Source organism: Trachurus japonicus, chromosome 4 (assembly GCF_045865225.1).
Source record: "Trachurus japonicus isolate A0001 chromosome 4, Traja_1.0".
NCBI lineage: Eukaryota > Metazoa > Chordata > Actinopteri > Carangiformes > Carangidae > Trachurus > Trachurus japonicus.
In genome coordinates this window covers 1418123-1432623 of record NC_140910.1, presented here as the reverse complement: position 1 = coordinate 1432623, position 14501 = coordinate 1418123, and the positions used below count along the sequence as shown (strand labels likewise).

At 41.5% G+C, this 14501-nt stretch overlaps 1 protein-coding gene across 3 annotated transcripts in view; it reads left to right on the top strand.

The window, feature by feature from the left end:
- The first annotated feature begins 952 nt into the window (after positions 1-952).
- LOC146988182 (pre-B-cell leukemia transcription factor 1) overlaps positions 953-14501 on the top strand; it is a 51703-nt gene continuing 38154 nt past the window's right edge. For all 3 annotated transcript variants that reach the window (XM_085773247.1, XM_085773248.1, XM_085773246.1), the window contains exons 1-2: positions 953-1544; positions 2506-2579. In XM_085773247.1, coding sequence (XP_085629373.1) covers positions 1357-1544; positions 2506-2579 — 262 coding nt within the window. In that variant the 5' untranslated portion in view covers positions 953-1356. The remainder of the gene's footprint in view (positions 1545-2505; positions 2580-14501) is intronic.

The window sequence follows — 14501 nt, the reverse complement described above, 5'->3', positions numbered from 1 at the left end:
TTAAAAAGAGTATAATATGGGATCTTTAAAGAAGAATTCCGTTTGTTTTTGAGTTGGTCAGGTTATAGGTCACAGTCAGGCTGGAAAAAGTTCAGAAATTTTTGTCTCTCTTTTTATTTCACAAAACCCTGGCATTTTAACATGGGTGGGTAGACCACTCTAAATTCATGGTTATATGTCACATACAGTATGTATACACCCAGGCCGATGATCTGCACAGCACTGTTAAGTTTCACACTGGGACTTTTTTTTCCACCCTTGCCGGCAGTGAGGCAGCGCTGGGCCTGAAGGGCACTTTTCAGCATGGCCACACACACTCAAGCCTTGCTGCTTGACTGCGCAACATGGGTCACTGCCTTACATTAGGAGAACCCTGCCAGAGCCAGCCAAGCGGAGTCTTGCAACATACCTGAAAGTGAATGAACAAAGTCTATGTACATTGCCTACAACAACCAAACAAGGGGGGGATTTTAAGATTTGTTCCATACTTTCACTTATGAAAGTGTTTCTGTTTCTCATCACTGGATAAAGTTTTTTTCCTGCTCAGTCTGGGCCATATTATCTATCCCATGATTTTAACAAATGAAAGGGCTGGACAACACTTCTGGACAACACTGATTGGTGGCTTTATCACTGCACAGTATGGAGATGAAGTGGCTTCCTGTGGGGCTGCTGGAGGTCAGAGGGGCAGACTGAAGCAGACCTCTGAAGTTCAGGCTCTATCCATCCAGCAGCCACATCTCCAAGCCTCTGCTCTGCATCCCACCCTCACAGCCTGCTGATCGACGTTTCACGAGAGGCACCTCAAGGTGGGGCTAAATGGTCTTATATTCCCAATCATGTCGCGTAGGCGGAGTCTGCCTCTCACGCTCTTTGCTGCCGCCCGTACTGTACACGACAAAAAGCAAGAGGATGGATAGAGTGAGATAAATCCACACTTCTTATTTCTCACAGCCACTGTTTTGTAATTTGGCAGGAGACGAGGTGATTTGGGATCACTGCGCGACATCACAAGAAAACGTGTCCTAGTTGATGGTGGTAGTAGAAACAGCAGTCTCTCTTTATTTACGCACACCCATGTTCCAGTGAAGGCAGCAGCAGTTCAGATCAGATTTCACATTTAGCTCCGACCAGCTGAGAGAGACACAGCCAGAGAGCGGGAGGCTCGCTGCTCCGCGTTCCCTTCACAAACCCGCTCTGCTCGCCGAGCGCTAGAAAAAACCTGTACCATCTGTAAAGGAACACCGGGTGCGTTTAAAGCACTGCCGGGATTTCCCCTTCCATTTTTCTTTTATGTATTTTTGCAGGATTTCAGCAGCAAGAGCGACACAGACACTTAGATAGAGGCGAGAAGAGATGGACGAGCAGCCGAGGTTGATGCACTCTCACACGGGGGTGGGCATGGCAGGGCACCCCGGCCTGCCGCAGCATATGCAGGAAGGCAGCGGAGGAACGGACGGCGACGGGAGGAAACAGGACATTGGAGACATTTTACAGCAAATTATGACCATCACAGATCAAAGTCTGGATGAAGCCCAGGCCAGGTAAACACCTCTCCACTCCAGCCTCTTCCTCCACTGTCAGGAGGCGGCGGCGGCGGCACAAGTAGATAGAAAACAGAAGAATAAAAGAAGAGCAAGAGAAATGTGGGGGGAAAAGTATATATATATACACATATATATATATATATTTTTTTTTTATCATTATCATTTTTATTTTTTTATTTATTGATATGTAAATATTAACATTAGAACTTTGGAGCGCAGTGTATATGGAGCTAGATGGAGCTGGAAAGCGAAGAGGGAAAAACAACGATGGGAGTCCTTCAAATCAGTAGTTGAAATTTAAAAAGTGGAGAGCCGCGGCCCCACAGGAGACCAACATGGTGTTTATTACACTGCATATTTCAAAACACTTTCATAAAGCCAAGATGCATTTATTGCATCAACACAAATACAGCCTGGTAAAAGCTGTTCTGTTATCAGTATTTAAAATATGAAAGGAAATGAGTGGTAGTTGACTTCCAGCAAGTGCGATGCAACTTTCTAACATGTACATCATTCAAGATATTATCAGTCTTGTCTAATTCACGTTAAATTCAATGAAGCCGCCATGAACGAAAATCCTTCAGGACTGTGTTTTGTGTTAAAGAGACAGTTGGTCAATTAATGGTGTAATAATACAACAGTATCTAATTAGGCTACATAAACTGTTTTTATTCTATTTTTTTTTTTGATAACTTATTTCTGTGTAAAGGCTAATTGATATATTTTACAACAGCAGTTGAAGCACATGTGTTCTTCCACAAGCCGACCAAGTGTTATTAAGATTTTTGAACATAGTTGTGTTTTTGTCCCTGTAACTGCAGCATTCATCTGGCAGATGAAATAAATTAGAACTGATGATAGGCAGTGTTTATTGGTGTCCACTGACTGAGGGGTTCAATAAGTTTTAGATGTACGACCTTTGTGTAGTTTTCTCATGAAGCCTCTTCTCTGTTTCCAGGAAACATGCTCTGAACTGTCACAGAATGAAACCAGCTCTTTTCAATGTCTTGTGTGAAATCAAAGAAAAAACAGGTAAGTTCATCTTTAATTCTACACTCACCAAGCACCAATCACTCGCTGCTTTTGTCTTCACTGTCTACAAGAAACACTGTGAGTCTCCTTAACCAGACTGAATCAATATAGTAGTGTTTTATTAATAATGGAACGTGTTGCTAAAACGTCTTTAAAGGCAAATGTGTTATTCACATCGAGGATCCTTATGCTGGATGTTCAGTCACAACACAATTCACCATATAAATTTCACTGACATGTAAGACGCGTTTCCTCCTGTAGCTGTAAAGTCAGAGCGTTTTTAACTATTTCACAATAGGAACTGTGGACAATTACCTCTAGCAGTCCTTATCAATTATTGTGTCAAAATATGAATGAGCTTTTTGATGCTATTGTGGAATAATAGAGAGTATTGAGCAAAAAAGTGTCACAAGCATGTTGATGTCTCCCCTTGTGAGTTAACTGTCAAGTCTGGTGAATACGTCTCTTTCTCTTCTGTATTGTGTCTCTCTATTAAAGCAGTTGTGAGAGTGCACGCCAGCAGAATAATTGCTTGGAGAGAAATAATGTAACATAGAAGGCGTAAGTCATGTTTCCAAATCATTTTCCCCATGACATTTTTGAAATTGGCGTACATAGAATTCAGTGCACTTCACACTGATGTTGTGCCGCTCATCCCTTTTTTCTTCCTGTCTTCAGACTGATGTGCTATAGGACTCTTCAAAACTCACACTCTTGAGCTATTGAGTTGCCAATGCGTGTGTGAGAGGCAGCGGTTTCTGTGTGTTTCACACTCATTAGTGCATAAAATCAAAGGGATTGGATGGAGGATGAAGAGGATATTGTTGCCATTGTCTCCAAAAGTTGTACTTTCTTATACTTGACCTTTGTGACGGTGTTGCTTTGTGGTCTGTGTGAGCCCACCCTCCTGCCTGACACTTTCATGAATGTTTTCATTGAGGTTTTCATTGAAGTTCACCTCAGTGGCTCCCCCCAAGCCCAGTTATTTATCTTGAATCGGCCAGTGCCTCAGGAGAGGGAGGGAGAAGCCTGCTGACTTGCTCTTCTTTTTTGTTGTCTGGCTAGGTTTTTTTTGCAGGGGGAGTGACACAGTTATGCATAGTGTTTTACTCCCTGGTGCTTGTCGAGTTCATCCAAAGTTCGACTCTGCTGAGAGTACAAAGTAACTTGGACCTCTTCCTGCCTGCACACCCATTCTTCTCTTCTTCAGCTGGCCAACCTATAAATAAAAGGTGCAGCTTATGGAGATTTGCACAGGAGATCTGGGGCCTGTCTTGTTTTTGTCAACTATAATTGTTGCCATTTTTACAGATAGACTTTTCACATTCACTGCATTTTATACTGTTTGTCTAATGCAGGCATTTCACTTTGAATTTACACTTCTCAAATTTGGAGATTTTTGTACCTCTTTGCTTGTTGCCACAATCTTCAAAGAGAATGATGCAGATATGTTTTTCCTTACTGTAACTACACTCAAATGTCAGCACTACACATTTGAGCTCTGTAACCAAGTTGAAAGTCCTAAAATAGTCTTTCACTTTTCTGTTGAGCAACATTAGGAGATTCAGAGAAACAGTCAGGCCTTGTCGCTCTATAGAGGCTCAGAACTTAACAAATTATATTAAGTTTGTAGATATTAAACTAAAGTTGTGATAGTCAGTGCAAAGACAATTTAACAGCTGTTAAGAAATTCCAAATGTTGGATGGTTCAGTGTATCATAGTGTAGCTTAGAAGTTGGTGCTGTGTTAGTGAAAGATGATCTTTCAGACTGTTGTTTTTCAAGACTAAATGATGCAGTTATGTTTGAAATGGCTTACACCCAATTATAGATTTTTTAAAACAGATTATACACAACAGCTATAATTTACTTCACTTGGTTTTTATTTTGCATTTGTGTATAGCAGCGCTGCAGCAACGTTCTGTCTTCTCCTCTTGAACCAGCAGCCAAAATGTTCCCAAATCCACCTTTACATATTTCAGTGTGTGTGTGTGTGTGTGTGTGTGTGTGTGTGTGTGTCTGAGAGAGAGAGAACTGGCAGAATCCCGCAGCTTCAGTGAGGGTGTGAAGCTACAGTTAAGCCAATGTAACTTTGTATCTCAAGCAGAGATAGTGTGTACTGACGGAGCTGTATATATTTTCCATGGCTGGCAGCACCTGCGGGACACAATGCCAGTGTTGATCCAGGGCCTGAACTTCTGACCTACTCTGTGTATTTTTACTGGGATGAAATGAGGGATGGCCAACAGGAGGATTGTGCAGTATAAACAAGCACAACAGCGCAGTGACACCCGGGAGGAAAGGAGAAGGAAGGAACTCTATTTAAACCAGTGCCTCAGTTTTTTTTTTGTTTTTTTTTTGAAGACAGAAATCGGATTCATCTTTACCCCATTTCATTCCAGGCATATTTGGGTTTGTCTTTTTTTACTTCAAAGGAATGCTGGTTTGCAGACACTATGTATGATTGTGTGTGTGTGTGTGTGTGTGTGTGTGTGTGTGTGTGTGTGTGTGTGTGTGTGTGTGTGTGTGTGTGTGTGTGTGTGTGTGTGTGTGTGTGTGTGTGTGTGTGTGACATATCACAGTCTTTAGAGGAGGAGGCGAAGCATGTAATATAGTATAAAGCATATGTGTGTGAGGTGTGGAGTGGAGGTGGAAGGGCAGCTTTGGTTTGCTGGCGTTCAGCCTGTCGTCTGTTTGGAGAGAATCACACAGATACTTTCCAAAAATATATCCAAACACTTTGACTCCTCTGCTGTTGGACCACATCACTTCAGCTCTAGCTGAAATTAGCAGGCTGGTAAATCATTTTTAAAAAATCTATTATTGATATTTTTCAGATGGACTGTTGTTTCTGGTCCTCACCGTCTCTTTTCTGGCTGATGAAAGGCTTCTTTAGATAAGCAAATGCTTGACAAACTGATTTGGAAAATGAGCAGCCTTGACCTCTGTAAACACTTCACCAACGTCATAAATCTTCAGCAGTGTCAAACAAAACCACTCCTTGACCGAGCTGCTTGCTAAATGTGCTGCTTTTTAATTTTTCCCCTCAGCTTTCTTGTGGCCTGTGTTTGTGTAGTGTAAGGTTTCAAGCCTAGGGGATCCTCCATTTATAAAAATGACTGGCCAAGTGATGTAATGTTATTTTTTGAAGGGTGAAAATAGGGTGTTTTACAGCGGGCAGCCGAGCAGTGTTTGACAGGATGAACTGAGCCAGAGGTCTGATTATGGAAGGTGCTTGGAAACCTACACTGACTTGTCAGTCCATTCAGCTGCTTGGCATCTGACTATTTATATTACATAGGCTGATCTCAGCTCAGCCCTGCACACCACTGTGTACACACTCACGATCAGGTACAATACTAACACTAAAACATAGTACAGTCTGCTGTACTGGCTTAAACAGTTTGTGGAAAAATTGATTAAGATGATGACCAAAATCAGTTAACCCTAACCCTAACCCTTAATCATTCAAACAGAAAGAGAAAGCCCTATTGCATCATCATGAACTGAATAACATTTTAATTAATTACGTGAAATTAAAAACTTGGCGCAACCTGTGATTTGTCTTCGTCTTCACAGCTAATAGACTGAAAAAATATTAAAGGCAACTTACAATTGTTTTACTTGTACACTGTAAATTATTTATTTTTTTGAACAATTCAGATTGCTTTTTTTTTTTTTTTTTTTTGTCAAATCAAAAGTGTGAGTCCTGAAAAACTCAGTTTTCACAGGTCAGAAAAGCAGCAAATCCTCAATGTAGGGAAACCCTGTGTTTAGCAAAAACAGTTTCCTTCCATAGACCACTTGACTAATCAAATAGTCTTTGGTAGATTCACAATGAAGAAACTTCTGGGTTCATCTCAGTTTGATGTAAGTCACTCCAGTGTAAACCAGGAGGTGGTAAAACCGCAAGTAAACTTCTCTGAGTTTCATAGTGTAGACATCTGGTGTGATAGTGAGCGTTGTGTCACGGGGCTGAGCCTCTGTCTCCTGCAAGTCTCTCAGCGGACGCACGGAGACGACTCTGATACGAGCAGCTTTTGTCTTTTTCCTCCTCGATGCTGAGACAGCAGCATTCGGGGAGAGAGAAATGCCAAGCTCGCCACCACAGCTGTTTCCACACTCTCTGCTTAATCATCCACAGGGAGAAAGAGGAAGAACTGGAGTCTAATTCTGCCCCAGGAATGTAGACAACTGGAGAAAAAATGATTGTGATCCACTAGGAAACGACCCACACTTACTTTTCTTTATTGTATTTGCTGCAGAATCATAATCACAGAATCATCAGTGAGTGACAGCATTGTAAGTGGTGTGTAATACCATTACAGTATAGAACAATGTGGTCACATTATACATTATGCAAATTGTCAGTTGGCTAATTGATACATGTTAATCATATTAAGGAGCTTAATTATAGAAATCTTACTAATTAACACTGACATTACACGTAGAAGGAAAGTGAGCTATTTTTTTTTCCAGGACAAGTCTCACTGCAGTGATAATCTCCACTCATCCCCTGTGAAAAGGAAGCAGCAGCACTGCGTGCTTTTTGTATTTCTAACTATAGATATTTTGAGAATTTCCTGAACTGATGAATGATTTTTTCCCTCCCTCGTGAAGGCCACTAGAAATGAAGTTTGTAGAAATATTACATTTGGCTCGGAGCAGCCCTGCCAGTGTGGAGATTACAGAATGAAGGTGAGATCCAAGCAGACTTGTAAAGGAGCACAGGTCTCAATCTTTAAGCGGAATGTTGACTCCGCTGCTCAGCGCTTAAACAATTGCTTAAATATCACTGTTCTGCCATTTACCTCATTCAAGGCTCCGTGTGCAATCTCAGTCCCTGCAGGTTCGCTCTGCCTTTTTTTTTATACCAGCCTCCCTTAATATGTTACGAATTTAATCAAGTCTGCAAATTTGTTATGCACGTTAAATTGAACATGCAATGGCACATTTGAAAGTGGTTGCCATACCAACCCCCCAGGAGTTCATTTTCCATAATGTAGTGTTTGGAATCTCATTTCCTCCACTCTCCCCTGCTGCTACTTGCAGACGCCACCTCCAGGCTTCCACTGTATGTTCACCATGAAAGAGGCTCAGCTGCCTCTGCTCTCAGACTCTGGAGGGAGGGAGAAAGGAAAGAGAGAGGGAGAGAGAGGCCTCTCTCCACGTAGTGGAAATGACACAAATTAATATACACTACTTAAACCAGACCAAGATTAATGGTTCCCTTTCGCTGCAGCTTAGTCCCACTGTCAGTTGCCGGGTGCTTGTTGGACAAAATCAACACTAATCAACATTTATTCCACTTTTGCCCTGGGCTTTCAGGAGTCTGGCAGGACTGTGCGGCCCCCCCACTACTCCCTCCCTTCCCTCTCGGCAACCCCCCACCTCCCTCCCTTCGTCCGTCTCGCTACGCTTTTCACCTCTCATCCAGCTTCTCCATACATCACCCTCCTCACATCGCGCGGCTCCTCACAGGAGAGTGCGCCCCCTCCTATCAGGCCACATTAGAGTCATGATAGATTTTCTCTTTTCATTTGCATCTGATATTTAACATAGCAAAGCAGTTGGTCTGTCACGTTACTGTACAAGTGTGTGTGTGTGTGTGTGTGTGTGTGTGTGTGTGTGTACCTAGGTTTTGGTCTGGGTTTTTGAAACAAGGCATTCCAGTCAGTAATCTTATCTGCACTCAGTGGCCACTGCATAGGAGAAACAGGATATGCATTCGCTGGCAGCCAGGTAGTGTGTTTATACAGCACTTCATTTTATTTAAGACCCCCCCACCCCCACCCCCCACCCCCCCTTAGACGTTACCACTGACCCACAGTGTGATTCATCCCACACAGTGCTCAGCTCTGGTCCTAACCAGCTATGTTTTGTATATTTCCTTTTGATGTCAGTGAATGGCAGCAGTGCCATGCACAGATCTGCTGACTCGTGTTTCAGCTTCATCAGCAGCCTTCTTCACAGAGCAGCATTAAGCGTCCCGCAAAGGCTCTTAATTGGCCGAACTAATGCACTTCCACTGCTGCTGCTCACCTCTTTGTCATTCCAACAGTTCCAATAAAAACACACTCAGAGGGACAATTAAGGAAGAAATATACCTAAAATGAAACAGTCTATATCCTAACTGTAAATGTACAGGAAACCGTGTTACTGAGCCATATCCTCTGTGATTATGTGGAGAGAACATCAGTGTTGTCATTCTTGTCACTGGCAGGATTGTGATGTGTGTTAGTATTTATTCACACTGCATGATAGAAACAGATGTTTGTCATATCTTTTAATTGAAGATTTTGTGCTGTGATACAGGATACATCATGGATTTAAAGAGGAACTCTGCTACATTTGTACCTTAATTAAACATCTTCAGAGTCCTAGTGCTGCTCAATGAATGATACACATTTTAAGATCATAAACTTTAGTGCTATATCTATTTATATCCATAAATGAAGAATGTACTCTTTTACATTCTTCAGTTGTGTGGCATTGGGCCTTTAAACCACCCTTTTACATTTTTTCTCACACACAGTTATTTCCCATTATTTCAGGAACCCTTGATAAAACACATAACCCATCACAAAAAAACTGAGCACTTCATAAATGAGAGTGTCCTCTCATTCCGGTTAGATAATTTAGAGAATGATATAAATTCATCTGAAAGGTCACGTATCTTTGGAATTTTGGAAAAGGAACAAATATTTTCTCTGTAAAAAATCAGTTTGAATTTAAATTTCTTAGTAGATTAAGACAACAGAAAGGACATGATACACAAATGAGTGTCTGACCCACTACTTGTTATTGTTGTCATTGTTCTGTCAGGTAACTCGACTGTAAAATGAAGAAAACCAGTAACTGTGCTGGTTGAATGATGGTGAGAGATCTGAGAGGTCCTGTAGTGTGAGGAAACATTTTGGATTCAACACCATAGGTGGCAAAATAATGAATAAAACTGTGAGGACTGGTCAGACCTGCACTGAGTAAGATCAAATTAATTCTAACTAATCATACAAACTGTTTTTTGACAGTATGTCTGTCCCTACAGAAAATAATGTCAACCATGACTTCTTCTGTTTATTTGTACATACTTGCAGATCTTCATTCATCCAGCTGTTGTCTCACCCTCTTGATCCTATTTAGGGAGCTAGATGTGCTGGATATTCCCAGCATACACTGGATGGGAGCCAGGGAAACACCCTGAACTGGCAGACAGTCCATCACAGCAGTTCAGATTTTATTTACATCCAGTTATCTGAGGTAAAATCAGTCATCAGGACTCAGATGTAGAGTTTGTGTGTTGCTTTAGTCCTTTCTGAAGATGGAATTGTGCAAACAACCTGCCTCTTTTCCTACTTTGCCAAAATACTCAGTGCACAGTTGTCCATCTTGTAGGATTGCATGGCCAGAGGCATTGTCATAGAACCAACTGGCCTCATTGAAGTGACATTGAGTGCTTTGTCAGCTTTGTGTTTCAGGTGCCAACCTGCTCTTCCCAAAATAAACTGTCATGCAATGTGACAGGACAGAAAAATGTAGAAGGAGCATGTTGGGGCCCTGTGCCCCCCTGAAAGGAAACAAATGTTCCATAGCAGAAATATATTGTAGTTTTGGACGCCATCCCAGCGTCAACACCAGCAACATGGTGGGGAACTTAAAGCCTGTAGTGTGATCGTCTGCAGCACCAGCAGGGGTCACAGCAGGTGGGATCACACACAAAACTTGGAATTTCTCTGCACTGACGTAGCCTTTTATTTATTTTTGAAGTGATTTTACTTCACTGTGGACCTGCTAGATGTTGACAGCTCTTTGTTATTTGCAGTTGTCCTCCTCCAGAAATAGCTTACGCTCACTGTAGTTAGCTCCTCTTCCTGTTTTATAAATGGTCTGTCATTTTCTCCCTGTGGTGCAACATTACACCAGGAGAGTAAACTGAAGCCGTGCTCTTGGTTGAAGTCACTTTCAGGCTGATGTCAAAGAGGTTGAAAAGGGTGAGCATGTGGAAAGTCATATGCAGAGATTCCTCACTGACCTCCAAACTGTAACAACTAGCTGTATCTGCCTTGCTGGATTTGGCTCTGAGCATGTGATTCCTGTTAGATCTCAGCATGGCCTGTGTGCTCTGTAGCTGCCATGACATTTTTATGTCTAGTGGACTGAAGTAAAGGTGGAAGTCACAAAGGCTTGAAATGGAAGTTCAGTCCTCACCTCCATAATGAGGAACCAGTAGCTAATCATGCAGACAAAGGGAAGGAACCTGTAGCCCGACAGTAAGAGAGCTATAATGATGTTTCACTAAACATGGACTGCAGAGCTGGGTCCTGATTTGAACTGTGTCAAAATTGTGATGAGGTGGTGAAATGGGCCCATTCATACTTTTCTAATGCATCCCTTAAAAACTGCACCCACAGACAGTTGAATGACATGAGGACTGACATCAGACATAATTCATTAAACTTATGATTGGTTTCATTTGCAACTGCAGTAAACAAATAAGAATTCCAGGGACATTTATACAGTCAAAAGGAAATGGTAGATCAAAGAAAGAAAGAAAGAAAAAAACAGACTCATGACATAATTCACATTTAGCCATAACAGCTACTTTACTGTGATGCAGATTATTTTAATCATCACCATGACAAGGAAAAATGGAATTGTAGGGGCTGCTGGAAGTCAGTCATGTCTGACAATTAAAGCAGAATAACATCATCAAAATGAATGTCCATTAAAGCAGAAGTAAGCGGAATGTTTGTGTTAATATAAGTCTTAAATAGTTATATCTTCCGACAGCAATCACTTATATAGAGTGTTTGGTCCGAAACACGGGTCTGTTAGTCACTCTGCTCTGCTGTAAGCCGAGGAGAAAACTTTCCTTGTATCCTACAACCTTTATCCAATGAGGAGAGAGAACGGCATAAAGGGGCGGTCCTCTCTGTGTGCAGCCATGGGATGCGCGTGAATGTGGTGACGTAGGGACGAGGGCGGGGACTGCTAACTCCATCGGCTGACAAGAAGTTAGCCAAAACGACCGGATCGCTTACTTCTGCTTTAATCAAATAACCAAAGATGTATCAAATAAATTAATTTTGAAAATCAAGAGATGAACTGACAATAGTTTCAACTCTTAAAGCCACAATGTCATTGATATTGCTGCTAATAAATTCCCATTGCTCCTTCCTCTGCTGTAAAGAGATTGTGTTGATAAGTTAATATTCCGACAACAGAGATGAGATAAAGAGGTTTTAGGAGTTTGGAGGATAGTGTAACCTTGATAAAACGCTCATCTCAGTGACATTGATTTTCACCATCCATCTTCATCTGATGTGAAGTATGCAAATGGTGGCATCGGCTGGGAGTGGAGTACAGTGCTGTTAAATGGGCCATTTCAAATGTTCTTTGTACCATGCTGACTTCCAAAGAATTTACTGTCAGTCCGCTTGGCACATGCCTCCTTTTTGGAGGCACTTTTTCACCTATATATCTTCTTCTATTTCTTCCATTTCTATCCTCTCTCTCTTCCCCATCTTCTTCCTCCCTTCTCCAGCTTTTCCCTTCCCGCTCCTTGTATGTCATACAAATTAGGTATATACTGACAGTGTCAGAGCGGCTACTCATGAAATATTAACAGCTTGTAGAGAATTTTACATCGCTACATTTCTCTTCATTTTTAACTATGTCAGCACAGGCTGCAGAACATTTATTTGTGTGAGTTCAGCAAGGCTATTACCCTACCAGCTATTTTCATATTTTAGATGATATCCATCAAGCCTCTTTCCACATGCATGTGTAGTCTACCTCACCTCACTTATCCTTTCCTTGCAAATGCAAGCAGGCCAATATTCAGGTGTGCATCTCTACCTACCACAGCCTGGATACAAGTCCAGGATGCAACATGCTGTATTTTTTTTATGATGATGGTTCTTCAACACAAATGAGAATCTGTGACAGGCTTCACACTTTTCCCCTTTGTCTTTTAAGCTTGATTTTTACGTTTATTTTTTCATCCCATCTCTGAGCACACTCATTGGAGTGGGCGGGGATGGCCTCTGTCTTTCTGCTTTTATGCTGGATGGCCCCTGTGAAGATGGAGCTGTCATTCATCTGCAGACTTCCCGATCCCTGAAAGGCGGCATCAGTTCTTAGCGAGGGACTGGAGCAATGACTTTTGTTGTCACACATGTGCATATATGTGGAGCATTCTGCAGATAGTGTCTTAGCCTTTAATCAAATTCATCTTTTCTGGTTGAATGATGCTGAAGGGAGCCAAACAGATGATGGCTGAAATAATTAATATGGGTTAAATGCTTCAAATATTCTCCGCTCATGATTTGGAAGTTATTCTCATTGATTTTCACATCATTCCCATCAGCTTTAGCATTAAACTCACAAAAATATTTTTTCAGCCAGATAATTTAAATCCACTCCATTTGGAGTTAAAATGATGTGAAAGTAAACACAACTGAAATGTTTTCAATCATTTGCCATTGCACAGGAAAACTGTTTGCACAATGACTGTAAATATGCAATAGTTTTGATAACTGCATGGCAGGTTTCTTTTTATCACGTCAAAAAGAGAAATGATGGTGTAAAGTCTGAAAATTAATTAATTAATTAATTCTAATTGTCCTTTACCTATTAATCAAAACAAATTTCACCAGCATTTTTGTAGAAATAACTAGACAGGGAATGTCCTTTTTTGGGAAGTCAAGCAAATGAGCAGCCTGGTTTACAATAGAGTATTAACATTTTGCGTGTTTGGTTGGTGTATTGTATGTTTTGTGGTGAGTAGATGCATAAATGACAACAGGTGCAAACAGCAGTATTTATTTAAATTAGGATTTTGAATGTTTTAATCATTTCTGCCATGGAGAGTTTGGACAGAAAGCAAAACTAAATTTGATCCAACGGACTAGTGGATGGGGCAATATATTGTTGAGCTACTGAAAAGGAGAACTGATAGTATCTGGGAACGTGAACATAAGAACAGATGAAATAAAGAGATGATGGAGGACTGACTGGAGGAGAGACAGAGCAACCACATAAAAACCCTGTTTGTTTTTGTTCAGTGCAACCCACGTGTGCAAAAATCTTTTGTACCCACTCATCCCAAGCAACATAGATTTAAGGACTTGGGAATGCATGAAAAGCTTTGGGAGATCCTCAGGACACACAGTCAGAGATCAGCTTACACATTTGTTTGTGGGTGATATCGTGTGTGCACATGCAAACCCATAGTAAATCAAGCCCTAAGTTCTTTATCCAGTTGCTATAGCTCTGCTCATTTGCAACATCGCCCTCAGTGGTCTAATATACCAGCTCCCACCTTGTGTCTCAAGTCAAGTCACAAGATGGTCTAAGCACTGATTACATATATAGCACAGTCTGTGCTATATCAGTATCATCCCATGGGATTGTATGAGCAGCATTTTATCCTGTCCAGAAACAGGTAATGAGCACACTAACAGGTAGAAGATACAGGTGTAAATATTCTCTCTCTGATTGCTTTGCTGCATAAAAAATGGGGGCAAATTGGTTAATGAAGTGTATCCTCCTCTCTTATCATATGTGGCTGGGGCTTCCTCTCCTCTTGACTAATGATGATGTGTGGCACAGGTAGCTGTCGGCAAGGCATGATTAATTAAAAGCAAAACTGGGCCAATTTGTCATATTGTTCTAACTGTGGTCAGAGAGCAAGGCGAGTTGCTCTGCCCATGCCTCCACTCTCCACTCTACCTAGACATCCAGAACATGTTGGGCTCTGCAGCTATTTGTGAGAAGTCTCATCAGCTCTATGGAGGAGCTTTAATCAGTGCCTCTCTTCTCAGACTGTCTCAACATAGACCCGATAACAATTAGGAGGTGTCTGCTTTGGAATGGGGCTCAGAAATATGAGCGTGCCAAGCAAGGTTGACATAATGAACAG